General features: G+C 39.6%; 2 protein-coding genes and 1 pseudogene across 2 annotated transcripts; 1 reads left to right on the top strand and 2 right to left on the bottom strand.

Moving 5' to 3' along the window:
• Positions 1-1,446: 1,446 nt before the first annotated feature.
• On the bottom strand, positions 1,447-2,089 carry LOC104871779 (annotated as a pseudogene).
• Positions 2,090-4,024: 1,935 nt separating this feature from the next.
• Positions 4,025-5,369, bottom strand: LOC117286588 (ribonuclease pancreatic-like). The gene is given in 4 exon segments (XM_033765339.1): positions 4,025-4,466; positions 4,469-4,510; positions 4,756-4,958; positions 5,303-5,369. Coding segments are annotated over 3 exon segments (450 nt in total). The 5' UTR covers positions 4,934-4,958; positions 5,303-5,369; the 3' UTR covers positions 4,025-4,236.
• A 19,065-nt stretch (positions 5,370-24,434) lies between these two features.
• On the top strand, positions 24,435-25,385 carry LOC104871780 (olfactory receptor 4F15). The gene has a single exon (XM_010637866.2). The coding sequence runs from the start codon at positions 24,447-24,449 to the stop codon at positions 25,383-25,385; it is 939 nt and encodes a 312-aa protein (XP_010636168.1). The 5' UTR covers positions 24,435-24,446.
• The last annotated feature ends 2,278 nt before the right edge of the window (positions 25,386-27,663 follow it).

Here is a 27,663-nt window from a genome sequence, read left to right as displayed (position 1 = left end):
GCAGTCAGAGTGGGAGGATGGAGGAGCCCCAGCTGGATACCTGGGAGGGAGGACACTGAGACTAGATGTGTAAGTGCGCGGTCTCACCAGCAGAGGGCAGGACCAGCGATGGCAGGAATCACAAGTACTGGAGGCGTGGCGGCGGCGGCGGGGTGGGGGGGTAATGGTGAATCAGAGGGAGAGAGATGCAGATTCTCCACTGCCCACGTCTCCAGTTTTTGTTGTTGGATACACCACACGACTCAAATGCGGCTTCTTCTTAATCCCCACCTGAGCAGCCCTGTCTCCTAGGTCTGGAATTCTGCCAGTCTTCTCAGTGAACCCCCTCTCCAGCAGGGACAATGGGGGTGTGGTGGCGCTGCTCGCCTCGGGAGTAAGACCGCCCCACCCCGATGGGGTTGGTTTTCCACGCTCAGCAGCGTTAGGCACAGGTGATGAATCCTCTCTGTGCTGACTCTGCCCTGCAATCAGGGCAGAAGGAGGGGTGACCAGCACCCTTGGGTCCTGGGGCGAGAAGGTCTCTGGGCAGCCCTGCCTCTTGGCTCTTTTCATACTTGCAGGGCCTTTGCTCTCAGGCTCTCTGCTAAGCTCCTCCTCTGCCCCGGTGAGTGGCTGTTGGAGACTCGGGGCTCACCTGTGGTCCTGTCTTCACAGGCTCTTCACTGGGTCTCACCCAGCCTCATGCTTCGCTCCCGCTCGCCCACAGCTCCTGGACTTTGTCTTCAGCCCCACTGTCTCTCGGCTTCGGTCTAGTATATGCAATTGTCCGCTTGGCGTTTCACTAGGACGTCGGTGTCGGATCCTTCAAACCTCATGCGTTCCAAGTGGAAATCATCACCTTCCCTGCTCCTTCCCTGAAACTGCTGCCAGCTCAGCTCAGCACTGTCCTGAGATGACTGTAATGCGCCAGCCAGCAGGCAGAGGGCAGCAGCACCCGGACAATCCTATGCTGGGCTTGTGTTAGACCCAGGCCAGCTGGGTCTGCTGGGTTGCCTGTGAGTCAGCTGCCTGGGCCTCCCTGCAGGGCGGGTGAGAGACCGTGGAGGTGGGTTGAGAGGGCACACGTGTGGCTGGCAGTGTCCCAAGGTGGCCAGGGCGTCATATGGCAAGGGACAGGGTGGGCCCTCTCCGTCTTGTTTTACAACTATCAGAAGCTAACCCCGAGGTCTCCACCCTGGTGACTTCATCCCACCCTCATCGCCCCCCAAGGGCCCCACCTGTCAGCGCCACTGCGGAATTACATCTCCGTGCTCCTCAGGCCTCACAGTGAGGGTCATCTGCATGGATCCTCTCCGGAGTTTCCCTACAGCAGTGGGAAGCTTGCTAGCTGACTTTCTTTCTTTTTTTCAGTAAGTCAGCACTTTAGTAGTGATAGAAACAGCACAAATTTCAAACCAAGCTGCAGTGACCTTTTGAAAAAAAAAAAAAAGTCCTCCTCTCAGGTAGTTACACGGTCAGTTCCACAATAGCATTTGCAGTGTCCTTCAGTGCTGTTCTTCAGGGCTGGGTCCATCTTTGCCCTTGACATATTTGGTCGCGACTACCCAATTGTATGTCCTTAGCTTCCACACCTGTCTCATCAACTTCTTCCTCTTCACTCTCTTCTTGTGCAGTTGGAGTTTATATTTTCTTCAGTGTTTGAAGCAGCTTCAGTTTGAGCTCTGAAATTTTCAGCAGCTCCTAACTGTGCTTGCTGAGACAAATCCTCAATCTTGGCTTCCCCCAAGAGTGTATAGGCATCTGAAGGGCTCTTAGAGACATCTGGTTTTGTGATGACAGAGTATATTCTGAGATTTCCGAATAGTGACTCTCGTAACCGCTTTAACCTGCTGAAGACCCAATTTGGACACTGTCTTCTGTGCCTTCTCTTCTGTTCAACTTTGTTTGGCTTTACTGACTGGTTCTTCAACAGTTTCAGCTGCTGCCCGAAGCTGGGCTTGTTGTGTGGTTGCTTGTGTGTAGAATCTTGCTCCTCGAACTTTGGCACTGATTCATCACTGCCAGTGTCTCTGCCAGACCGTGTCTCAGCCTGGGGCTGTGGCAACTCCTGCTCTGACGGAGGGGTGGTTTCTGTGACTTCACCTGGCATTTTGTGTGGAGAATGTGGAACCAAGGTGGCAACAGAAAGTCAGAGAGCAAAAGCCTGACTACACTTTCTCGATCACTAGAGGTGCATAGAGTTTCGAAGGTGGGTCCTCTCAGTCTCCTGAATTTGTGCTGCCTTTTCCTAATTGTGTGGACTTTTCTGAATCTTAGCTTTTCATTTTCTTTGTCTTTCAGTGTGGATGATGCATTCTCTTTTTTTATCTTATTGAGTTTATTGGTACTTTTTAAGTATACATAGAGTTACATTCATCATTGGGCTCTTGTACCCTTATGAATCTTAGCTTTTCACACAAACACCAGCATTCTTTGTTAATATCCATAAAATAACTTTCAGAGATATTGATTGAGATTGTACTTAATCTATGTATAAAATTGGGAAGAAGTGACATTGTAGGGTTAGGGTGAGTTGTGTACTAAAAGCATCGAACGAGCAGGCTATGGTGACACATGTGCTGTAATCTCAGCACTCAGGAGGCTGAGGAAGGAGGATTGCGGCTTGTTTGAGGCCAGCTTTGAGTATACAGTGAGTTTTCAAGGCCAACCTGGTCTATGTAGCAGAACTATGTCTCAAAAAAAAAGAAAAAGAAAAGAAAAGTATTGAACAAGAGTGGCGAACCTGTTGGAACTCTGCTGGGGGAAGACAGATCTGGAAGGGATTGAAGTGTGAGGAAGAGGGGCTGGAGGCAGGGAGTGCATGTGGGCAGCTTTGTGTGGGCAGCCTGTGAAAAGTAAGATTCGTAATAAGAATGTTGCGGCAGCAGTGGAAAGGAAAAGAGATTCACAGGCAAATGCCCTGGATTTTCCCTCCTATGCGTCTCTTGACACACATTGCCCTCTCTGTAGGCTCCATCACCCTCTTCGCCTACGTCTAATTGTTCCTCAGAGTTCGGCTCAGGTGCTGCGTCCCAATAATCCTTGCCCTCCAGTCTCCCCGTAGCCCCTGCGGTGTCCTCCATCACCCTGTGAATGCCGTCTGTCTTTATCTTCTTACATATAACACACTTGTCTACTCACCCAGGTCTGTCTTTCATTGGAACAGGAAGTCCTGGATGTGAGTAGCTCAGGATCTGATCCAGTAAACACACACATAAATGAACAATTCGCTCACATCTATTGTTGGAAGTCGCAGCGTGGCCAAGTAGGTGGCAGCTGCTGTACCACATTCACCTTTTCCCTTAAAAACTGAAGTCATAGAGTTTTAAAAGACTGAAGCTTTTAATCAAGAAGAAAGCACTAAATCCTTATGAAGAAGTGCTCAGTTCCTTAAAACTGTGAGTTTTGGGTCATCTTGGTTCAGAATGGGAGAGTTCATCCTCTAAAAATACAGATTATATTTATAAGCTTGAAGAGGGGATTAAAAGTCTAGAGATTTGGCCTCAGCCCAGAAGGAGTTCACATCTGGTAAGAGGCAGGTTTCTCTTTCCTCCGTTCATAACTTATCTTCCCGGGCCTGGAACAAGCAGCACCGGAGGGCTGGGGAGAAGAAAAGCAGAAATAGCTCACGCAACAAAAAACATCATTGAAATTTAGGACCAGAACTCCACAGGCTCCTCCTTTGTACTCCGAGGCCACGTAGGTTCTTCTTGTAGCCATGCTCTCTATCCTGTGCCAGAGGATTACGGCATCTGAGTGTAACCTCTCAGTTTACTTAGCACTATGGTACTCTCTGTTTTAGCTTCCTTTTATGAAACAGCACACATTTAAGAGTTTTATACTTAGCATCAAGGTATTGACCAGAAAGGGAATTTTCTCATGACTCTAAAATCCACCAGTCTGAAGGTGGGAGGCATGTAATTTCCCCATTCTCTGTTCACCAAAAAGAATCAGATTCACACATCTTACTCCTTCCTGTAAAGACACCTCAGAAACAGTACCTGGGTAGGAAACTTCAGAAATCCACTGAGTGCAACTGTGTTTATTGGCAGAAGCAGTGAAGGCATTAATGTGGGGCCCACCTCACCACCCACTCCTCAGCCCCAAAGCCACGAAGGAGCAGGACTGAGGAGAGGGAAGCTTGTGTGCTGGACCGAGCCCTGACTGCAGTTATTTCTTTTGGGACAAGGAAAGAAGAGGGGAAGGTGGGTGTTGAAGTGAAGAGCAGGGGTGAGATGGGCATCTCGCTGCTCTGGCTTAGGTGGAGGAGTCCACAGAAGCGTCAAAGTGGACCGGCACATACGGGTTCCCCTCACAGGCCACGACGATGCTCCCCTCCATCTGGCTGGTGCGGTAGGAGCAGTTGGGGTACTTGGAGTTGCTCGTCAGGCGGCAGTCGGTGATGTGCATACTGGAGGTGCTCTGGTAGCAGTTGGTCTGCCCATTCTTGCAGGCCACATTCCTCTTGAAGCAAACAGCCTGGACACAAAGGCATGCACTGACTTTCAGTGTCCTCGTGTCATGTTTCTGTGTATCATCATTTTAGTGCATTAGTTGGGGTTGCTGCTGGGAGAACGGCCTAAGTCCGTGGGCTGCTGGTAAAACCTCATGGCTGAAAATTCTATGTCCTAGGAGGCTGGATCCAATCCAGTTCTGGGAGCAAAAGTACAAACAGTGGGAACAGGACAAGGGACTTCTCCAGAGCCAGGGTGACCTCACTGTCCTGGGGGAGCCTAAATGGGAGAGGGAAAGGGAAGGAAGAGCAGGCCTTCAGATGCTTCATCATTTCATTGCAGTAGTTGGCATTGCTGGTGGGGTTACTGCCTGAGTCCATGTGCTGCCGCTGGAACTTCATGGCAGAGGATTCTTTGTCCCGAGGAGGCTGGATCCATCCCAGTTCCAGGAGCACCAGGATAAGTAGTGGGAACAGGACAAGGGACCTCTCTAGAGCCATGGTGATCTCACGGTCCTCGGGGAGCCTAAATGGGAGAAGGAAAGGGAAGGAAGAGCAGGCCTTCAGGGATTGCACTGTAGCTCCCACCTGCTGCTTCCTGGCACAGCGTCCCTTCTATAAGAGTATCTAAGTGATGAGACACGCGCACAAAGTCTTTTTGGCGCACAAAGTCTTTTTCAAGCGTATTTCACCCCCACTTCTCTCAGTTAGAGAGCAGCCGTTCTCCCCTCCCGTTGGTGACCTACAATGTCTGCTAAAATCCTGGCAGAGCTTCATTTGAACACTATTTCATCTAAAATACATTTGAGAAATAAAATACATTTTCTCCCTAAGTTTAAAGGGCTAATCACATGACCATTTTGAACAAACCATGAGCCAAATTTTATCACTGAGTTATTGCCATGACATCCAGGATGGTGGGTGGCAGAGCCTGTTGTCTTAGAGCACAAGGGAAACACGGTCCAGCGTCCGGCACTGACATCATAAAGGGGTTCTAATGTTTTCTAAAGAGAGATGCTTGCATCCCCCAACTTTGAGCTCCTTGTTTTCCAGGCCCATGAGGTCTTTGTATCTGCCTGTTCTTGCTTCCCGTGGTGCCCCTCTGCCCTAACTGATGCTGGCATGGCCCAAGCAATTGTGGTACTAGCGAGAGCCCAAGCTTTCTCAGTGCACCACCCACCTTGGCTCCCTCCTCCCTGGCCCTACAGCAGAAGAAGCTCCTGAGACCACTGCTTGGTCCATTTACCTGGGTCTCCAGTTGGGAGGTCAATCCCTGGGGAGTGCACTTTATATAGATGCAAAGGGATTTGGTTATTATATTAGTTACTGTTCTTTTGTTGCTGAGACAAAATACCCTACACCAAAAGGTAAAAAGAGAAAGGTTTATTTAGTTCAGAGTTTGTGGAGGTTTCGGTCCATAATTGTCTGGCTCTAAGACAGGGATGACAGACAGGCATTGCACAGGAGAAACAACATGGCAGGCACAAGCTGGCAAAAGTGTCAACGGATCAAGGGAGGAGCCCTGAAGAGTCTTTTTGTCCCTTTTCTTTTTTCATTGAGTTTATTGGTACATTTTAGGTATACAGTACAGTTACATTCATTATTGGAAATTTGTACCTTTACATGACAGATCTTGGTTCTTATTTTTTCCCCATTCCCCTGCCCTCCCTTCACCCCTCCACCCCTCCCTATTTACAAAGACTTTGTTTCCATCTTTTTCCTTTTCTCATATTTATTGCTTTCCCTTCTTTCCTTTCCTCTTCTTCTTCCATTTCACCTTCTCCTTTACAACTTTTCTTCCTATTTCACATTATCTATTATACATTTTGATCTTTACATTTGATCACTTTCAGTTTCTAACATCAAACAAACTAATCAGTATTTACACGTGTGTTCTATTTATTTCTCTTAAGAGTATGGCCTCAAAGTGTACCTATTTAGCTATAAATGTCTCCAGTTCCTCACTCTTCATGCTGAGTAGTACTCCATTTGAAAAACGCCACATCTTCTTTATCCAGTATCCAGTTGATGAGCAGTTGGGCAGTTTCCAAGCTTTAGCTTTTACAAATTGGGCTGCTATGAATATGGGTATACATATATCACTGTGGTATGATTCTTTGAGTTCTTTTGGGAAGATACCCACCAGGAGACTAGCTGGGTCAAATGGGACCTTGAATCCTAGTTCTTTGAGGAATCTTCACACTGATTTCCATAGTAGTTGCACCAGTCTACACTCCCACCAACAATGGAGAAGGGTTCATTTCTCCCTGCAGCCCTACCAGCATTTGTTATTGGTTGATTTCTTGACAGCAGCCATTCTTTCCAGGGTGGGGTGGAATCTCAGTGTTGTTTTCATTTGCATCTCTCAAATGACCAGTGATGTTCAACATTTTTCATATTTATTTGCTGATTCTACCTTTTCTGAGAAATATCTATTCATTTCAGATGCCCATTTTTGAATTGTCTTTAAATTTGGGGGGGTTCTGATTTTTTTGAGTTCTTTATATATTCTATATAGTAGTCTTTTGAGAAACAGCTGGTAAAAAATTTTCCCACATTGTAGGTCATCTCTTCATGCTATTGATGGTTTCTCATCTTTTTAATAAGATGAGATCCCAGTTATTGATTCTCTTTGCTAGTTCCCATGCTACTGAGGTTTTGTTCATAAAGTCTTTTCCTATTCCAATGTCTTTGAGAGTTCAATCTAACTTATCTTCCAGCAAGTTTAGTGTGTATGTTTTAATATTTATATTTTTAATCCACGTTGTTTTTTAGTTTAGTGCATGGTGAAAGATATGGGTCTAGTTTTAAACTTTGTCTGCCAGTTTTCTTTTCTGCAGACCACTTAGGGCAGGTAGCACTCACCCACTTAATCCTAGCACCCATAAATTTAGCATTGCATCAACGGTCAATTCCAGAATCGCACAGTTTAGATCAATCTCAAGGTTACAAACAGGAGAATAGCAAGGAATGGGAATAAAACAAGAACAGAATCCAGCAGGGCAAACACTAAATCCCACAGTTCTACTTCCAGCATCCCTGGCAGCCTGAGGCAAGTTGTAACCTCCAGGGCTTGGGTGGCTCTGCCCGTACAACACTGCAGATGGTAGTAGCTCCCACAGCTTCTCTTGGGCCAGTTCTGCTTCCTCCTTGCAGCTTTCCTCAGACAATTCCTGCTCCTCACTTTTCCAAACTTCCGGGGTTTCTGCTGCAGCTTCAGTGTCACACTGCCTTTCCAGGGGCACCCTGCCTGGCCTCCCAGACCTTCTGAAATCTTGGTGGAAACCTTCCCAATCCCACATCTCTTGCATTCCTCACTTGTCTAAAAGCAGCATCAGGTGAATTTTGCCAAGGTCTGCTGCCGGCCGAAACAGTAGGTAGCCTTCCCTCTCTCTCGGCTATAGGTTGAGTGCCTGGATCACTGACCACTCTGAATCCAATTCAGAGGAACAGATTCTCTAGGTTGTTGCTATTCTGGAATATGGTCAGGCAACTGCCACTCTGGAATTCTCTTTTCAAAGCAAAATCTTTCAGTTTTGCAATTTTGTGGCTGTAAAGGGTGGAGTCCTGCTACTTTTTGTGATGTCATCAGGCCATCTTTTCTATTGTCCCATTCTCTCCCCAGTCAAGATCTCCTCTGTTCTGTCTTTGCAGGCCACAACTATTGGAGTTTCCTTTCTGGCCACACTTGAAACATTAAAAATCATTCCTTTGGGCGCTTTGCTCTTGATTCTCAGCATAAATCTTGCTACAGCAGTAACCAGACAATAATCATGCTATGGCCTCAACATTAGACTGCCTTGAAATTTCTTCTACAAGATTCATTAGGCTGCCACCCTTAATCTCAGTCACAGGCAAAGTCTCTGAACATGAGCAAAAGGCAGAGAAACTTTCTCCCAAGGCATAGCACACGTCATCTGCAATCCAGTAGCTACTGTAGTCCTTATTCCCAGCAGAAACCTCCCGATCCTCATCTTTATCAGCTTTCTCATCTTCTAAGCTGTGACCAGAACGTTCTGTATACACAATACAGTACAGTACAGTACAATCCCACATACAGTGCACCCTAAGGTGTTCCAGCTCTACTGTTTTAGCCAGTATCTCTGAATATTTTCTCACCTTATCCCTTCCCACAAGCCAGTTTTAAAGGCTCTTGAGCCACATGGAGAGGTAGTGTCACAATAAAAAAACCTGTCCTGGTACCAAAGACTGGATCAGTCAATATTTACTAGAGAAACAGGTATAACACAAGATATACAAATATATATGAATTTACAAGATTAGCTTACAATGGCCACCCACAGAGTCAGACAAAGAAGAGGGCTGAAGGCTTGTCTGCACACTTGAAGACATTTTTCCTTTTGGTACTAGGGGTCGAGCTCGGGACCTCATGCTAGCAAGACAGGTGGCAGAACCACTGAGCCAAATCCCCGGCCCTATGATCGAAGGCCTGGAGTTCACCCCAGTGTCCTGTGTGAGTCTGTCAGGAAGACGCCTGGTTTCTGATGGAACACTGAAGAGTCTACACCGGAAGCCGAAGAGACTCCATTGGAAGCCAGGAGACCAGGGATAGAACTCCAGTCCTGGAGCTTCTGAGGCAGGTGGTGGAACATCTGAGCCAAATCCCCAGCCCCTCATTTCCCCTTTTTGCTATCCAGTTGACCAGCCTAGGCTTTATCTTATATGCCCTGGGGTGTGGAATTGCTGAACCGATTTAGCTAAACTTTTCTTAACTAAATTTCTCAAGTTGACACAATCAATCAACCATCACAGCTACCAAGAGAAGTTGGAGGAGCATCCTGAGATCCATTCAGATGAAAACAAAGATATTGTAAGGGAAGGTGGGTATTGGCCCAGGCCGTCTCCTGAGGTTTGCTGGGGAGAGAGGGACCCTGCCTGTTGGACTCTGTCTACTAGGTTAACCTCGTCTGTCTGTTGATACATAGGCAGCTGCAGGGAAACCCACTGCAGCACAGGCACCCAAGCCTTGAACACCTGACGAAGTCCTGTGACCTCTTTCACTGCTGTTTTCTTCATTTTCACTTGGTCATCAACAAAGGACAAATAAGGTGATTGTGGGTGAAGGAAGTTTTACCTCCCCGAGTGTCTTGAAATTACTTTTTCCAGAATTCCACATCTGACAAAAACACCTCTCCTGCGAGGTAAGGGAGGGGGTGCTAGGGTTCTCTGCCTTCAGCAAGAAGCTTTCTCAGATTTGGAGAGGAAAGAGAGAGGGTATCTGGACTGGAGAGACAGGGAGGACTCTAGGGTGACCCTACCCAGTCTGACCCTTTCCACCCCCTCCACACCACTTGTGTGCAATGACGGAGTTTGGGCCGTTCTTATCCACAATGGCCACTGATCTTGCAAAGGGACTGAAGTTAAACCAAAATTATGAATCTTTTTTTTTTTTTTTTTGGAGAAAACATACAAAGAATGTATTTCTTAGCACCAGAACTGCCTTTCAGGAAGAGATATATTTTTGCTGAGAAACTTTGATTCCTATAGAGTCAAGCCATTTCCCCATTCCCCTGCCCTCCCTTCACCCTTTACATGCTCCCTATTTACAAAGACTTTGTTTCCATTTTTTCCTTTTCTCATATTTTTTCTTTTCCCTTATTTCCTTTCCCTTACCCTTCCCACTTCCCCTACACCTTTAGCCCTTTATTCCTATTTCACATTACTAATTATACAATCTGGATCTTAGTCACACTTTTAATTTTTCACACCACAGAAACTATTCAGTATTTACACATGTGTGTCTTATTTATTTCACTTACGAGTATGGCTTCAATATGCATCCACATTCCTACGAATGATTCCAATTTCTCATTCTATTTTTTTATTTAAAAATTTTTTTTGGTTTTTTGAGACAGGGTCTCATTATGTAGTTGAGGCTGACCTAGAACTCACTATGTAACCCAAGCTGGTCTTGAACTCACAGAGATTCTGCTGCCTCAGCCTCCTGAATGCTGAGACTACAGGCGTGTGCTACCATGCCTGGCTAGTTTCTCCTTCTTTTTTTAAAAATTGAGTTTATTGGTATACTTTAGGTATACAGTACAGTTACATTCATCATTGGGATCTTGTACCTTTACATGACAGGTCTTGGTTCTCATTTTTTCCCCTTGTCCCTGCCCTCTCTATTTTCTCGTTCTTTCTGGCTGAGTAGTATCCCATTTTATAGAAAAACAACATCTTCTTTATCCAGTCTCCAACTGATGAGCAATTGGGCTGTTTCCAAGATTTAGCTATTACAGACTGTGCCACTATAAACATGGGTGCACATACTTCTCTGTGATATGATTCTTTTAGTTCTCTTGGAAAGATACCCAGCAGAGGGATGGCTGAGTCAAATGGAACCTCCAGTCCAAGCTCTTTGAGGTATCTCCATATTGATTTCCACAGTGGCACCAGTCTGCACTCCCACCAACAATGGAGAAGGATTCCTTTCTCCTTGCAACCCCGCCAACATTTGTTATTGCTTGATTTCTTGATAGCAGCCATTCTTTGTGGGGTGAGGTGGAATCTCAGTGTTGTCTTCATCTGCATCTCTTGAATGACCAGTGATGTTGAATATTTTTTCATATATTTATTTGATGCTTTTACTTCTTTGTCTGAGAAATGTCTGTTCATTTTGGATGCCCATTTTTGAATTGGGTCTTTATATTTGGGGGGCCTGATTTTTTGAGTTCTTTATAGATTCTAGATAATAGTCCTTTGTCTGAGGAGCACCTGGTAAAATTTTTTCCCACATTGTAGTTTGTCTCTTAATTCTGTTGATGGTTTCTTTTGCAGTGCAAAAGTTTTTTAATAAGATGAGATCCAAGTTGTTGATTCGATGTGCTAGTTCCTGTGCTACTGAGGATTTATTTGTTCATAAAGTCTTTTCCTATGCCAATGTCTTCAAGGTTTTTGCATAACTTATCTTCCAGCAAACTTATTGTCTCTTTTTTAATATTTAGATCTTTAACCCACTTGGATTTTAGTTTAGTGCACCGTGAAAGATAAGGGTCTAGTTTTAATTTTTGGCACGTTGAAATCCAGTTTTTTATTTAAAGAGACTATCTTTCCTCTGGTGAGGATGGTTGGCTCCTTTGCCAAAGATGAGGTAGTGTTATGGAAGAAATCAGTAAGTGACACACAGAGAAGCAGCAGAATGGAAGTAAAATAACAAATTTACTCATCGATAAGGGTTAATTGCACATAAGCCGTGCCTGGATTAATGATGCACTGGGTTACAACTTTTACAGCCTTGACTTCATTCAAGTGGTTACATTTCATTCTCACAGCTCAAATCATGGTCACAAAATAGTTAATCTTTCAAACCAGATGTAACAGTTCTTGGCAGTTGGGGAGTTTACCTTTAAGATTCACCTAGTTATTTATTCTAGTCCATAGGAAGTGGGTGTTCAGGGTCACAGGAGCGAATATTGGCAATGGTCCTTTTTATTTTGACACTTTTACAATCAGGTGCCTTCAGTCTCTCTGGGAGCTCAGGACCTTGATGTGCCCTGTTATCTCAGGGTCAGACCAAATGCCTCAGTCAGCAATTAGTGCCTTTGGTGCCTATTAGTTCTGAGCTAAACAAAGCAAAGTACTGTTAGAGACAGCAGAGGCCACTTTACTTTGTAACACTTTATAGGTTTTTGCTATTTATAAAAGTTTTCCCTATCAGTAGCTGAGTACATCTGGAGTTGTTTCTGTATCTTCTAATTTATTCCACGGATCCTCAGGTCTTTTTCTTTGCCAGAACCATCCTGTTTTTATCACAATGGCTTCGTAGCATAGTTTCAGGTTGGGGATTGTGACACCCCCTGCCATGTCTCTGTTGTCTAGAATTGTTTTTGATATTCTAGGTCTCTTCTGGTTCCAAATGTGGTTACCTGGAAAAGAGAATAGTGATAATAATGCTAGTGTTTTTAAGAAGGGTCTTGCAGGAGGGAAAACAGATAAGAGGCTTGAGCAGATGGGAAATTATTTCTGTTGTGAATTTTTCTAGAACCTGATGGATCTGTTTTGTTACTTCCTGTGCTTTGAGTTCAGGGTGTCCTGGTGGTTCACTATCGGCCTTTTCATCCTCATTTGCCCTACTGTTTGCCATTGGTGAACTGGAAATCTGTCTTTGTGTCTTGCTTAAGTGCTTTCTCATTTTTATTTTTGTTGTTGGACTGTCCTTGGTTTAATCTCTGGGTTATCACCCAAATCTTCCTGATATAGTTGCGCTCTAGCTTCTGGGTCTCTAACAACCCACAGACATTCTCATCTTCATAACATCAGAGAAAACAGCTCATCAAATCAACCACAATTCTTTATCCCAACTGATACAATCAGCAACACATTAAGATCAAGCACAACTTGGAAACTGACCACCTGTGGTAGTCACTAGTCTATCACCCTTAAACCATGTGAATTAAATTGAAATCAATAAGCAGTCTGCAACATGTCTGCGGTGCACAAACTTTTCAACGTAGTGTATTTATGATCGGGGCTCAGACAGAGCTAGGATGAGAGGAGTAGATAAGTAAAATAATTGGAGAAGGTTTCAAGTGAAGCCAGAGGATACAGAATGACCACACAATATTCAGGAAACTGTTGAATTTGAAAGGGATAGAGAGAGTAGAAGCATAAGGACAAGAATATATTCCCTTAACAGCAATAGGGGCTCACTTTCTGTTGAAACCACTGACCCCTTTGTGAGGTAGAATGACAGAAGAAAACACACACAAAAAAGAGAATAAATGATAAAAGAAGAAATCTGAGTTATGGCAGGATCAGAAACAGAAAGGAAGATGAGGAATAATATAGTGGAGCAAGAGACTGAATTGGGGAAAGAGAACATAGAAAAGAAAGAATTTGCAGAGTGGAATGAGGAAAAGAAAGAAAGAAAAAAAGGATTTGAAGTTCCTCTTTCAAACTATATCTCTTTTGTCATAATATAGAACATGCGCAGCCATGTGCAGAACCAAGACCCCTGATCTCAGCTAGCTGATGGCAGAACCGCATGACGCAGACTGATCTTGAGCTGCAAGGCCAGATTGAGTTCCCCAACCTCCTGAACAATTGAACTCCACACCATTCCACTACAGGTTTCCCACACCCTATCTTTAAAGATGTTCAAAGTGGGGAACTTAGAAAAATACCCTTTATGACCACCTCTGCCTCTGCAGACTGGCATAATCAGGAGGTCTTAGAGTGCACGCATGGGGGCGGGGGGAGTTAGGGGAGCTGTGGGAGTTCAGGGGTATCCGCCTGGCTACCTTCTTGATGCTAGAACGATGGTGGCTCTGGGTGGGAGAGGGTGTGTCTATCCTTCTCGAGGTGGGTCTGGGCCCAGGCAGCCCTCCTGGCACTGGAGCAATGGCAGCTCCCCATGGAAGAGTGCGTGGCTATCCATGTCAGGTTTTAATAACAGCTAACTGCAAAGAATGAGTTTGCAAAAGGTCATTCCTTTACAACTTTATGGAATACTTTGTAAATAATTGATGTTAGTTCTTCTGTAAAAGTTTGATAAAAATTACCAATGAAGGCATCCAGAATTGTGCTTTTCTTTTTTAGGAGACTTATTATTGACTTGATAATATTACATATTATTGACAGATTGAGGCTTTTATATATCTCAGTTCAATTTTGTTAGGTCATGTAACAAAAATTTGTCTATGTCTTCTAGATTTTTCCCATTTTTTAACATGTAGGTTTAAAAAATAATCTCTAATGATCCTTTGCATTTCCCTGATATCAGTTGTGATATCTCCTTCACTCTTCATTTTTAATTTGGGTCTCCTCCCTCTTTTCTTAGTAGTCTCCCTGAAGGTTTGTCATTTTGCTTATCGTTTCCAAATTAACTCTGTTTCACTGTCCCTCTCTATTTTTAAGACTTTATTTCTTCTCTAATCTTTGTTATTTATTGTCCTCTACTATTTGGATTTAACTTGTTCTTGCTTTTCTAAGTCCTTGAGATGCACCAATGGATGTTTATCTGAAGTGTTTCTATTTCTGTGATGAAGATGCACAATTCTACAAGCTTCTGTCTTACCAGTGAAATTGCTGCATCCTATACATTTAGTATGTTGTGTTTTCATTTTTAAAAAAATTTCCATTTTTACTTACTCAGTGCTAATGGCATGCTTTATTTGCTGCTATGAATCTACAGTATGTCATGAACCAGCACATTGTGATTCCTCCCTCCAGCCAGGCTTTTTCTTTTCTCAAAAGTACTTTGGCTGTACCACATTTGTTGTGTTTCCACAATAATTTTAGGGTTGTTTTGTCTAGCTTTATGTTTTGAATATTCTCTTTTGTTTTTTCCCACCTTATTTATCTTTGTGGTTTTGTAGTTTTCTGATTAGTAATGCATGATTATTTTTTAGTTTTCATTTTTGTTTCTAATTTTCTTGTAGGAGTTTTACTTCTATATGCTTTTATGATGATAGTTATCATTCTGCTGCATGTAAGTATAGTATTCCTTTAAGAATGTTTTATAAGGCTAGTCTATCTGGTAGTCATAAATTCCTTTAAATATTTGTTTATTTTGAAAAGCCATTTTTTCTCCTTTGATTCTAAAGGAGAGCCTTGATAAGTATATAAGTCTTGATTATCAGTTATTTTCATTCAAGACTTGAAACAAGACCTACTGGCCTACAGGCTTTCCACTCTTAGCCCAATGGAATAGCCCTTAAGTTTGACTTGGTCCTTTTGCAGCCTTTAGATTCTTTTTTTGTCCTGTATTTTGAACAGTTTGAATATAATTTTTCATTGTGAGGATCTCTTCTGAACATTTTTATTTGGTGTTTTAAAGGCCTCTTGTACTTACGAGTTTATAATTTTCCCAAGATTTAGGAAGTTTTCTGCTATTATTTCACTGAACAACTTTTGACATCATTAACTTTTCTTTCTTTCTTTTTTTGGTATGCTCATGTTTGATCTTTCATTTTATTTTGTATTTGTGGGTGGAAGTATTTTACAATCAATAGTATCCTTATAGACTTTATTTATTACTAGCATTTTACCATGTAAAGTTATGTTTGATGTTTGTAATAACACTTGTCAATGTTTATCACCATACATCTACACATCAGAAATTAGCAGAAAAGTTAACTATTTTCTAATTAATTTTAAAAAGTGAAAATTGTTTAAATTTTCATTGATGTCAAGCAATAGGTTTGGATTAAAAACAAATTATTTTTTGTAAAATTTCAAGTTCTTTAATTTACAAAACCATATGTAATCAGTTCTTTTCTTTTTTTTCCTCATTGAGTTTATTGGTACATTTTAGGTATACAGTACATTTACATTCATTATTGTGATCTTATACCTTTACATGACAGGTCTTGGTTCTCATTTTTTCCCCTTGTCCCTGCCCTCCCTTCACCCCTTCCTCCCATCCCCATTTACAAACATTTTATTTTATTTCCATTTTTTCATTTTCTCCTATTTTTTATTTTTTCCCTTATTACCTTTCCCCTACCCTTCCCACTTTCCCTAAAACTTTAGCCCTTTTCTTCCCATTTCACATTGTCAGTTATCTCATTAGGATCTCATGTACTATTGTAGTTTATTCACACCAGAGAAACTATTCTGTATTTATACATGTGTGACTTATTTATTTCAATTAGGAGTATATCCTCACTATGTATCCATTTTCCTATGAATGAATCTAATTTCTCATTCTTTATGGCTGAGTAGTATTCCATTTTACAGAAAAACCACATTTTCTTTATCCAGTTTCCAATTGATGGGCAAATGGGCTGTTTCCAAGTTTTAGTTAATACAAACTGTGCCGCTATAAACATAGGTGTGCATATGTCATTGTGATATGATTCTTTTAGTTCTTTTGGAAAGATACCCAGCAGAGGGATGGCTGGGTCAAATGGAACCTCTAGTCCCAGCTCTCTGAGGTATCTCCATATTGATTTCCATAGTGGTTGCACTAGTCTGCACTCCCACCAATTTGGAAAGGAAGGGTTCCTTTCTCCCCACAACCCCACCAACATTTGTTATTGGTTGATTTCTTGATAGCAGCCATTCTTTGTGGGGTGAGGTGGAATCTCAGTGTTCTTTTCATCTGCATCTCTCCAATGATCAGTGATATGGAACATTTTTTCATATAATTACTTGTTGTTTTTACTTCTTTGTCTGAGAAATGTCTGTTCATTTCAGATGCCCATTTTTGAATCAGGTCTTTATATTTGGGGGGGTTGATAGTTTTGAGTTCTTTATATATTCTAGATAATAGTCCTTTGTCTGAGGAGTAGCTGGTAAAATTTTTTCCTTACATTGTTGGTTGTCTCTTAATTCTGTTGATGGTTTCTTTTGCAGTGCAGAAGTTTTTAATAAGATAAGATCCCAAATGTTGATTTTTTCTGCTAGTTCCCATGTTACTGAGGATTTACCATGCTGATCTTATCACAGTGGCTTTGTAGTATAGTTTCAAGTTGGCAATTGTGATACCCCCTGCCATGTCTCTGTTGCCTAGAATGACTTGCTATTCTAGGTCTCTTCTTTTTCCAAATGAATTTTTGGATTGTTTTTTCAAGTTCTGTGAAATAAACTGTTGGGGTTTCAATCGGGATTGCATTGAGTCTGTATAGCAGTTTTGGAAGTATGGCCATTTTCTCTATATTGATCTTTCCTACCCGGGGGCAAGGGATGACTACCCATCTTCTTATATCCTCTTCAGTCTGTTTTTTCAGAGTTCTGCAGTTTTCAGTGTAGAGGTCTTTTGTCTCTTTTGTTAAGTTGATTCCTAGAAATCTCATTTTTTTTATGTTATTGTGAAATAAATTGTTTCCCTAATTTCCCTCTCAGTGAATCTGTTATTTATGTACAAGGAGGCTATTGATTTTTGAGTATTGAGTTTGTATCCAGCTGCTCTGCTGAAAGTGTCAATTAAGTCTAGACATTTCTTGGCAGAGTGTTTTGGGTCTTCTATGTAGAGTATCAGATCATCAGCAAATAGTGACAGTTTAACTTCTTCCTTACCTGTCTTTATTCCTTTTATTTCTTTTTCTAATGTTTCTAGAACTATACTGAACAGGAGTGGTGATAGTGGAATCCTTGTTTTGTTCCTGATTTTAGAATGAAGGTTTTCAGGTTTTGACCATTTAGTGTGATATTGGCTGTTGGCTTTTCATATATAGCCTTTATCAGGTTGAGATAAATAGATGGTCTATCTATCCCAATTTTCTGTATGGTTTTATCATGAATCAGCGTTGAATTTTCTCCAATGCTTTTTCTGCATCTATTGAGATGATCATATGGTTTTTGTCCTTGACTCTGTTAATATAGTGTATTCCATTTGTTGACTTATGTGTGTTGAATCATCCTTGCATCCCTGAGATAAATCTGAGTTGGTCAAGGTGTATGATCTTCTTGATGATTTTCTGCATCATGTTTGCCAGTAATTTATTGAGGATTCTTGCACCTATGTTCATTAAAAGAATTGGCCTATGGTTCTCTTTTTTGGTTGGGTCTTTCCCTGGTTTTGGAATCAAAGTAATTTTTGCTTCCAGGAATGAATTTGGAAGTATTGCTTCCCTTTCAATTGCATTGAAGAGTTTAAAGTGTAGTGTTTTTTGTTCTTCTCTAAATGTCTTAAAGAATTCAGCAGTGAAGCCATCAGTACTGGGGCTTTTCTTTGTTGGTAATATTTTAATTACATTTTTAATTTCACTGAATGTAATTGGGGTGTCTAGACTTTTTATATTTTCTTTGTTCAACTTTGGAAGTTCATACTGAGATGGAATCTCTATGTAGTTTTGCCTTACATTTCTTTCTTGCCTAAAGATATTGAATTTTTTTCATTTACTTATTGTCTTTTGATAAGTGTCTGTTCAATTCATTTGCCTAATTATTGGCTGTGGTATGTGATAGTTTTCGTGTTCAATTTTTTTCTGTAGTCTATATATAACTCTGTGTCAGAGAGTAGCTTCCATTTTGTAGGCTGTCTCCTCATTCTATCAGTTGCTTCCCTTGCTGTGCAGAAACTTTTTAGTGTGGTGTGCTTCCATTTGTTGGTTCTTGCTATTAATTCCTGTGCTGTTGTAGTCCTTCATGAAGTCTTTGCTTTAATAGTTTCCCTTATTTTTTCTACCTTTCTTATGGTTTACATGTAAATGGCCCCCAAAGTCTCATGTGTGTGGTAGGTGATTAGATAATGAGGGTGCTGTACTCATTAATACATTCATTCACTAATGAGTTCACAGCTGAATGTGCTGTTAGGTAGTGTGTCCTCATTGGATGTGGGTCACTTGAAGCTTGATTTAGGAGAGTATATTCTTGTTCCTGGCTGCTCTATTCACTCTCTGCTTCCTAGCTTCCATGGGTTGAATATCTGTTTCTCTATCATGCCCCACTGCTATCCTGTTTTGACCTTGGAGGCAGCCAAAACCTTGAGAGAAAATGCACTAAAAGTGTGAGCCAAAATAAATCTTTACTGAAGTGGTCTGGAAGTCCTTTTTCATGAATGTCTTTGTGTGTGTGTGTGTGTGTGTGTGTGTGTGTGTGTGTGTGTGATGTGACAAATGTGCTTGAGATGAGGGTGAGTATATTTTGAGGAGTTGATGGCAAAGTGTCTTTTAAAAACAAATGTATTTTAAAATTTAAAAATAAATCACTTATTATATTCCTATCAGGGTTAATAAGTGCTTTATAAACATTGGATATTTCCATATTTTTGATGAAGTAAAAAAAACTAAATAAATCTCTCCTTAAAAGTTATAGGTGTCAAGTATTGCATCCTTGAAATAAGATAGCAACTAAGACAAACAATTTCATAGTTTCAGGTCTTGTAACTAAATTTTTCATCCATTTTTAATTGAGTTTTGTATAGGGCAAGAGTTAGGCATCTTGTTTCAATTTTCTATGCATGGATATCCAGTTTTCCCAGCACCATTTGTTGAAGGTTTTGTCTTTCCCCAAACATATATTTTTTATCCTTTCTTTGAGAATATTTCTGTATCCCATATTCTGTTCCATTGATCTATATGTTTATTTTCGTGCCAATATAATGCTGCTATGGGTACTATGGCTTTGTAGTATATTTTACAATCAGGTATTATAATATCATACCTTCAGATTTGCTCCCTTTGCATAGAATTTCTTTGGCTTTTCTGTTTTTTTTGTGTTGTCATATGAATTTTAAGATCTTTTTTTTAGTTCTGTGAAGAATATCATTCAAATATTGATGGGGATTGCATTGAATCTGTAGGTCACTTTTGGTAATATGACCATTTTAACACTATTAGTTTTGTCAACCTATGAACATGGGAAATCATTCCATCTTCTAGTATCTTCTTCAACTTTTTTTTCAATGTACTGTGATTTTTTTTCATATTTTCACTTCTTTTGTGAGCTTGATCCATAAGTATTTATTATTATTTTTGAAGCCACTGTGATTGGAATTGTTTTCTTATTTGTTTATTATTATTTTTGAAGCCATTGTGATTGGAATTGTTTCCTTATTTGTTTCTTGCTATTGGTGCATAGAAAAACTATTGATTTTTTAATCCTCATTTTGTATCTTGTTATTGTTTTAAATTCCAAATTCTATTCATTCACTGCACATATATAGAAAAATGATTGATTTTGTATATTAACCTTGTATATTAACTTTATTAACTTTTGACCCAGGCTAGCTAAAGAAATTTTAAGCAAAAGAGTAAGGCTGAAGGTATTACAACACATGATAGCCTTGTTATCATTGCTTGTAAGTTCCACCCTTTTCTTTGCAGAATTTTATTTTATTTTTATTTTTATTTATTTGTTTTTTTTGGTACCAGGGATCAAATTTGGGTCTTTGTGCTTGTGAAGCAGGTGGCGGAATGACTGAGCTAAATCCTTGGCCCTGAAGAACTTTAATTTGACAGTTTCTTATTATCATAAATTTTCAGTTATGTGCATAGATGATCATGTTTTTCTTTCATTTCTATGAACAAAAGTTTTATGCAATACTCTCTATGCATTTTATTTCCTTATCTTATAGAATTATCCAGGACTTTTGTTGCAACACTGAACACATTTTTCTGTTGTTCCATAATATTTTTGTTACTCTTTATTGTGACCATTTCCACAATATTGTGCGTTTATAAATATTTAAGAATAATTATTTTGCTTAACAAAATACATACAAATAATTAATGCCACCTAATACACAATCCATTTGAAAGTGTTCTCAACTTCCACAAAAATATCTTTGTAGCATACTTTCTAATTTGTGTGTTATGTCTAGGAGTTTAGCTTTACTTAATATTTATTTTATTTTTGATGTCATTGTTAAGCTGAAGTTTCCTTAGACTGTGACTAGATTGTGTGTCAGTCTGTATTGTATCCATTATTTTTAGTTTTTTTTGGGTAACTTTGTGTAGTAGGAAGGAAGGAAGTGGAAGGGGATAAAAAAACTAATTTCCACTTTTGAAGTTTGTTGTGGTATCATATATGGTCACACAGAGGTCTCTATGGGAACTTTGAAAGCAAGTAACTAGTCTTTTCTTTATGATTTAGAATAGAATACTATTTAGATTGACTACTACTTATATATTTTGGGTTTTGAATGTCTTCACATTTTTGATCTCTCTTCTTTCCTGACACTCCTCTTATGAGACTCATCTCAGCTTCTAGGATTTTGAGTGACAACTCCCTTGGATAAATGAGTGCATATTTAATATCCTAAGTCTCCATAGTATCATTTGGTCAGTTCTCCCTTGTGTGCCAATTAGCTGTATCTCCCTAAATAACAGCACTTTTACAGATGCTTATGTAGAGAGTAGTGCTAGTTGTAACCAGAAGATGGTTAAATGTGATTAAGTCTGGAAATAGTTGCATTCTTGGTTTTCAAACGAGAGCATTGACAACAAACAAAAATAGATTAGATATTGGAGTATAGTGTTGAAGTCCCAAAGGGCTAGTGGGAAATGGATGTTTCTAGTGAGATTACTGTTTTATATAGAAATCAATTAAGTGTCACCTTTAACCATGTAGCTGAAACGAGAATGGAAGCAGCTTCAGATGAGCTTGACAAGTATGAATCAATGCGTTGGGAAGAAATACGACATGAAGTTTGAAACTGAAATTACTTTTTTTTTTCAAACTTTTTCCTATCCTGGGGTGGGATTCCCCCCCCCCAAAAAAAAGGGAAATAGACTATTTAGGGGCTAGTGTTTTACGTGTGAATAGAATGTACTTGCATTAGTTCTGAGCTTCATTTCTTTCTTTTGTCAGGAAGATAGTACCTTTGCTGTCTCTATTCATTACAGAGTAGTAAGAACAAAATCTTTTTTTTTTTTTTTTTTATGGTCTACCTTCTTTCTCTCCACGAGAACAAAATCTTTTTAATGAGAAGCCAAAAGACTCCACGTGGATCAAGATGCTGGCTGTCTGGGAATTTAACCAAGGTGCTCTGAACTACAGGTGGTATATAGATTTGTGTTCTACTTTTTTTTTTTTGGTACCAGGGATTGAACTCGGGTCCTTGCACTTGCAAGGCAGGCCACCGAACCGCTGAGCTAAATCCCCGGCCCCGCTACCTTTTTTATTTAAAAGGGTAGAAGTAATTATGGCTGAATTTGACATTGACTATGAAACCCAGGTGCTTGTGACACTTGACAAATGTGCCTGCTGTCACACTAAGATCCCCCTGATGTGCTGAGAATAGAACAAAGGGACCCAGAAAGGGACTAAAGTACATCACACATTTGGAAAGTAATGACAGAACAATAAGGTATTCTCTACATAATTGTTAAGAGGCAGACCAGAGTATGGATATGAGTTCTACCACATACTGTTCTGGTGCATTACTTCTATCTTGTTTTTAACTTCTCTAGCAATTAAGAGGAGTTAATAATACAAATTTTCATAGGTTTTTACAAATATTAACAAGCTTGGGGATGTAAAAGAGCAACTATGTTTTGTTGCATATGGTAGTTACTGTTTCATTTTTGTTATCATTATTTCCATAGATAGCTTACCAGCCACTTCACCTTATCAACCAGTTCACCAATAACTTCCAGTTATTACTGTTTCAATAATTCTTTAAGCTCAAATATCAACTGTATATTTACATAAATTAGATCTGTGTCCTCCTCTGCAGTGTAGGTTCTGATTATTCTCTGGAGACAGCCCTAAAATGATTCATAATTATCATTTGTTTCAGAAATAACATGATCTAACTAGTTATTTGACTTTTAAAGTATAGTACATTTTTACTATTTACATTTTATGTGTGTGTGTAAATGTAGAGGCCTTGGCATAATAAATATTTTAAAGCTTCAGTAAGTTTCCAGTGTCCATGGGGCATGGCAAAGATTTGTTGGTTGATTACAGGTGATTATGATAAATAAAATAAATGATACAGAAAATGTACAACAACATGCTAAATGAATCACAGAAGCAATTAGAGAAGAGAAATATTAATGTGAGAAAGCTTTCTACGGGATATGAAACAATTATCTGCCTAGAAAGGACAAGACAATAAATATAGTAACAGTCCAGAGAGAAGAATGCCATTATTAGTGTGAACTTCATTACACACTGGAATGGTTTTGCATTATAAAACAATAAAAATGTTTTTTTGAAAGGGTCAGTTAATATCACCTGCCTCAGCTCCCTTTTCTACAAATAATGAAAATTAAAGCAGTGAGTTGGGCATGGAGGGGGGACAAGAAGGAATTTACTGAAGTTCCCACAGGCATAGGGCTAGGCTTGATCCTACTTTTCTGATTCCAAGTGTAATGGTTTCTCTACCTTCCCATGAACTATGGCTTGGGCAATTTTCTATAAATATCAGTTATGTATAATTTTGTTTGCTATATTGTATTTATTGTATCCACATTTAAATTTTCCATCATAAATCTCTTTTCTGATCTTATCTTTACTAAGTGATCACAGATCAAACTTTGTAACACTTTCTCTGACCTGGACTGAGATGCTATAGTGGGATATTTGTAGGGTTTCCACATTATCTTCTCTCTTCTCTTGTCCTCTCTTTGTAAGCACTTACCTGCCATATCCCATAGAAGGCCTCTTACTACATGAATCTCCCCTTTCTTTAAATGCTTTTGTGATTCAGTTAGCATATTAGTATATAGTTACTGTATCATTTGTTTTCCATTTATCATAATCATCCTTAATCAACATATAGGCTGGATGTGGTGGTGCATGCCTGTAATCCCAGTACTTGGGAGGGAGGCTGAGACAGGAGGATCACTGTGAGTTCAAGGCCAGCATGGGCTATATGTATAGTGATTTCAAGGCCAGCTTGAACTACATAGCAAGATCTTGTCTCTAAAAGCTAAAAAAAAAGAAAATTAATCAACATTTACCAGATGTCTTCCATCCCCAGTGGACACTGTATAGTTATTGAAGTATTAAAAGTGAATATCATTCGAAAAATTGGGATAGAATAGAACTTAATTTAATGAGAGTAATAGCACACAATATAGAAGAAAGGGGAAAGGAAAAAAATAAGAGAAAAGAAAAAATGGAAACAAAGTCTCTGTAAATAGGGAAGGGTGGAGGAGTGAAGGGAGGGCAGGGGAATGGGGAAAAAATAAGAACCAAGATACATCACATAAAGGTACAAGATCCCAATGATGGATGTAACTGTACTGTATACCTAAAATGTAGCAATAAAGAAAAAAGGAAAAAAAAAGTAATCAGACATTTTCTGAGATTTGGGGAACCACATGCATTCAGCAACAAACTGTGAGAGAGAAATCTAGATTATTTTTGTTTCTACTCATAACATCTCTTCAGAGTCATGATCTAGTTTCACTAATCTTTGTCTGCAAATCTAAAATATTCTAGCAAGTTTGAGAAATTAGAAGAAAGGGCTTGTCACAATAAGTTATTGTGTATTTTCTGCAGCTAGAATTTAAAGAGTTATGCAAAAGTATTTTGGCTGTGTGAGTTATTTTTTCTTTACAATTTTGCACTTACATAGTTAACAACTCCCCACAAAGCTTGATTATCTTTATTGCCTTTTCAGGTAATTTTAGACACAGTTCTGCCTGCTGAGGCAATGGATGGAGCCAATCGCTCTGTGGTGTCTGAGTTTGTGTTCCTGGGACTTTCCAATTCATGGAGAATTCAGCTTCTTCTTTTCCTTTTCTCTTTTGTGTTCTACATGGCAAGTCTGATGGGAAACCTTCTTATTGTGTTCTCTGTGACCTCTGACTCTAAACTACACTCCCCCATGTACTTCCTGCTGGCCAATCTCTCATTTCTTGATCTGGGCATTTGCTCTATTGCAGCCCCCAAAATGATTTATGACCTTTTCAGAAAACACAAAGCCATCTCTTTCAGTGGCTGTATAGCTCAGATCTTCTTTATTCATGCTATTGGGGGCACAGAAATGGTGCTGCTCATAGCCATGGCCTTTGATAGATATGTGGCCATATGTAAGCCGCTGCACTACTTGACCATCATGAGCCCACGAATGTGCTTTTTAATTTTGGCTACAGCCTGGGTCCTTGGTCTCATCCACTCAGTGACCCAATTGGCTTTTGTTGTAGGCTTGCCCTTCTGTGGCCCAAATGTACTGGACAGCTTTTACTGTGATCTTCCTCAGCTTATTAAACTCGCTTGCACAGAGACCAATCAACTGGAGTTTATGGTCACAGCCAACAGTGGACTCATTTCTTTAGGGTCTTTCTTCATACTGATCATTTCTTACGTCTTCATTTTGGTCACTGTTTGGAAACACTCCTCAGGTGCTTTATCCAAGGCTGTATCTACTTTGTCAGCTCATGTCACTGTGGTGGTTTTATTCTATGGGCCATTAATATTTTTCTATACCTGGCCCTTCCCTTCATCACACTTGAACAAGTTTCTTGCTATCTTCGATGCAGTTCTCACTCCTTTTCTGAATCCCATTATCTATACCTTCAGGAACAAGGAGATGAAGGAAACGATGAGGAAACTTTTCTATCAGCTTGTGAGTTATAGAAAGGTGTCATAATACTTAAAGATGATAAAAATGTAGGTCTACATGCATTGTTAATGGAAATATAAAGTGATGGGAATTTTAGACCTCTATCGACTTTGTGGACTGAGTACATTTAAGTATTTATTATGTTGCCAAGTATCTCTAGTACCCTAATCAATGTAGATAAAGGAAGCGACCATTGGAGCTTCTATGTTTTGGGCCCTGTGCTGGATGCTTATTATAAAGTATTTAATATTCATGCTAACTCTGAGAAGTGAGTGTATTTACCTTCATGATTTTCAAAATAGAAATTAAGAAACACTTTCTGCTTATTTGCTACATAATGGCTACATAAAATGTTTGAAACCGAAGCATATTTTACCTTAATATGCTACTTCCAATATTCTTAATCCCTCAAAAGTTGCCAAATACAGAACATGTTTCGCAATTTAGGGTTGGAGATTAGTGCTTTTATTCCTTTTCACTCTTATACTTCCTTTGTTTTGAATTGGTTAATATCATTTTCTCTAACTATCTGCCAAAAGGCTGTAACAGATACATTTTGGTTTTGTAAGTATATAGTGTCAGGTTGTGTTCCACGTCCTTTGGCTATATAGAAAATTGTTGATTGTAAAATAGAACTGTGGAGTTACAGAATTGAAATTTGAAACATTTTTGTTCTAAGCTGTGTATCTTGTAGATATTAATGAGTACGGAAATATTTAATTATATATCTAACAAGGAGAACCAAGTTTCTTTATTTTTGAATTTAAATATTAAAAATAAAATCTATGACTTCTTGTTCATTTGAGTTCTTGAGTCTTCTGCTAATAGATGACTCCTATGGCTTTCAATTGCCTTTCTATTTCTGACCAGAACAATAGCAGAGGTGACCAACGGTTAGCTCATTACTCTTGTAATTGGCATCATTGTCATATGACTATTTGTTATTTCCAAATTTTTCTTTATTTGCAGCCCCATAATAAATTTGTTGGACCAGGTTTTAGTTATTTTATAACTCTCTGATTTAGCCTCACATATACTTGGTCTCATCCAAGGTTGTTATTTATGTCACTCACTAAAAGCAGAATCCACAATTTAGCAGGATTTCTGTCTGCTTCTTTTCTTTTCTTTTCTTTTTTCGTGGTATCAGGGATCAAACTCAGGTCCTTGCGCTTGCGAGGCAGGCCACCGAACTGCTGAGCTAAATCCCCGGCCCTGCTTTGTTATTTCAGTGAGCACTCTAAGTGGGTTCACCATCACACTTTTATGGCTACTAAATTTGGATACTACCTTATATAAGTTTCAAGAATTTCAGGCATGAATATTGTCTGTGTGTGTGTGTGTGTTAGTGTGTATGTGTTTTGTTAGTGGATCATGGTTTCCTTGGCTGATCAATTAGGGCATGTTAGAAAAGTTGGGACTTACAGATAGTATAGGCCAGAAAGAAATTTTTTCTGATTAATGAACAAAGTTATTATTGTATAAATTGATAACTATAATAACATTACACTGTCAAAGCCATGAAGGCTTGAGATTGTTTTAATAGATACATGTAATGAACCTATTATCTTAAAGCACTGACAATTTTCAGTCTTCTTTTAGGAAACTATTTAAATCTTTTATTTTAACTTTTTAGTTTATTTTGGAATTGTTTACATTTTTAAAATTCACTAATAAAATATTTATTAGGAGAAATGTAGGCTGACTTCAACTTAGTCAATGAGATATACTTCTTTTTGGTATAATTAGCAATTGGCTGAGGGTTTTTTGTGTGTGAAATTCTTCTTTTTTTCTCTTGATTAGCTTTGTTTATACTTGCTTTTGATAATTCCATGAAATGTCTCTTTGGATATTAGCCTCACAAAAATTATGTTATTCTCTGACTACTTTGGTAAATAGAAACTTGGTCATGGAATTAGTCAAAATAAAATTCAGGTCAGATTTGTCATCATTCTGCATGCCATTAAATGTTTCACTTACAAGCTTAGTTGTAATTGTCATAACTCCTTTCTCACTTATCAGATGTGTCACATTCTCACAGGATATTTAGAGCCCATTCATTGATTTGTCCAATTACTAACATCTCTATTGCCCCTGCCATCTTTACCAGCTTCACAACCACCACCACCACCACCAAAAGTAACAACAACAAGAAAAACACTTATTGGACACTGATGATGTGACATAATATCCCAAGGTCTTTAACATACATTAATTTTGACAGCAAGCAGGTAGATAATATCCTCATTGTATTTTACATATCAGGAGAGTACAAAAAGATTAAATAAATACCCAGGGACCCCGGGCT

This window comes from Fukomys damarensis, unplaced genomic scaffold (genome assembly GCF_012274545.1).
Source record: "Fukomys damarensis isolate Sample0158 unplaced genomic scaffold, DMR_v1.0_HiC HiC_scaffold_17, whole genome shotgun sequence".
NCBI lineage: Eukaryota > Metazoa > Chordata > Mammalia > Rodentia > Bathyergidae > Fukomys > Fukomys damarensis.
The sequence above is the reverse complement of the archived record's forward strand: the minus strand, read 5'-3'. Positions and strand labels throughout refer to the sequence as shown.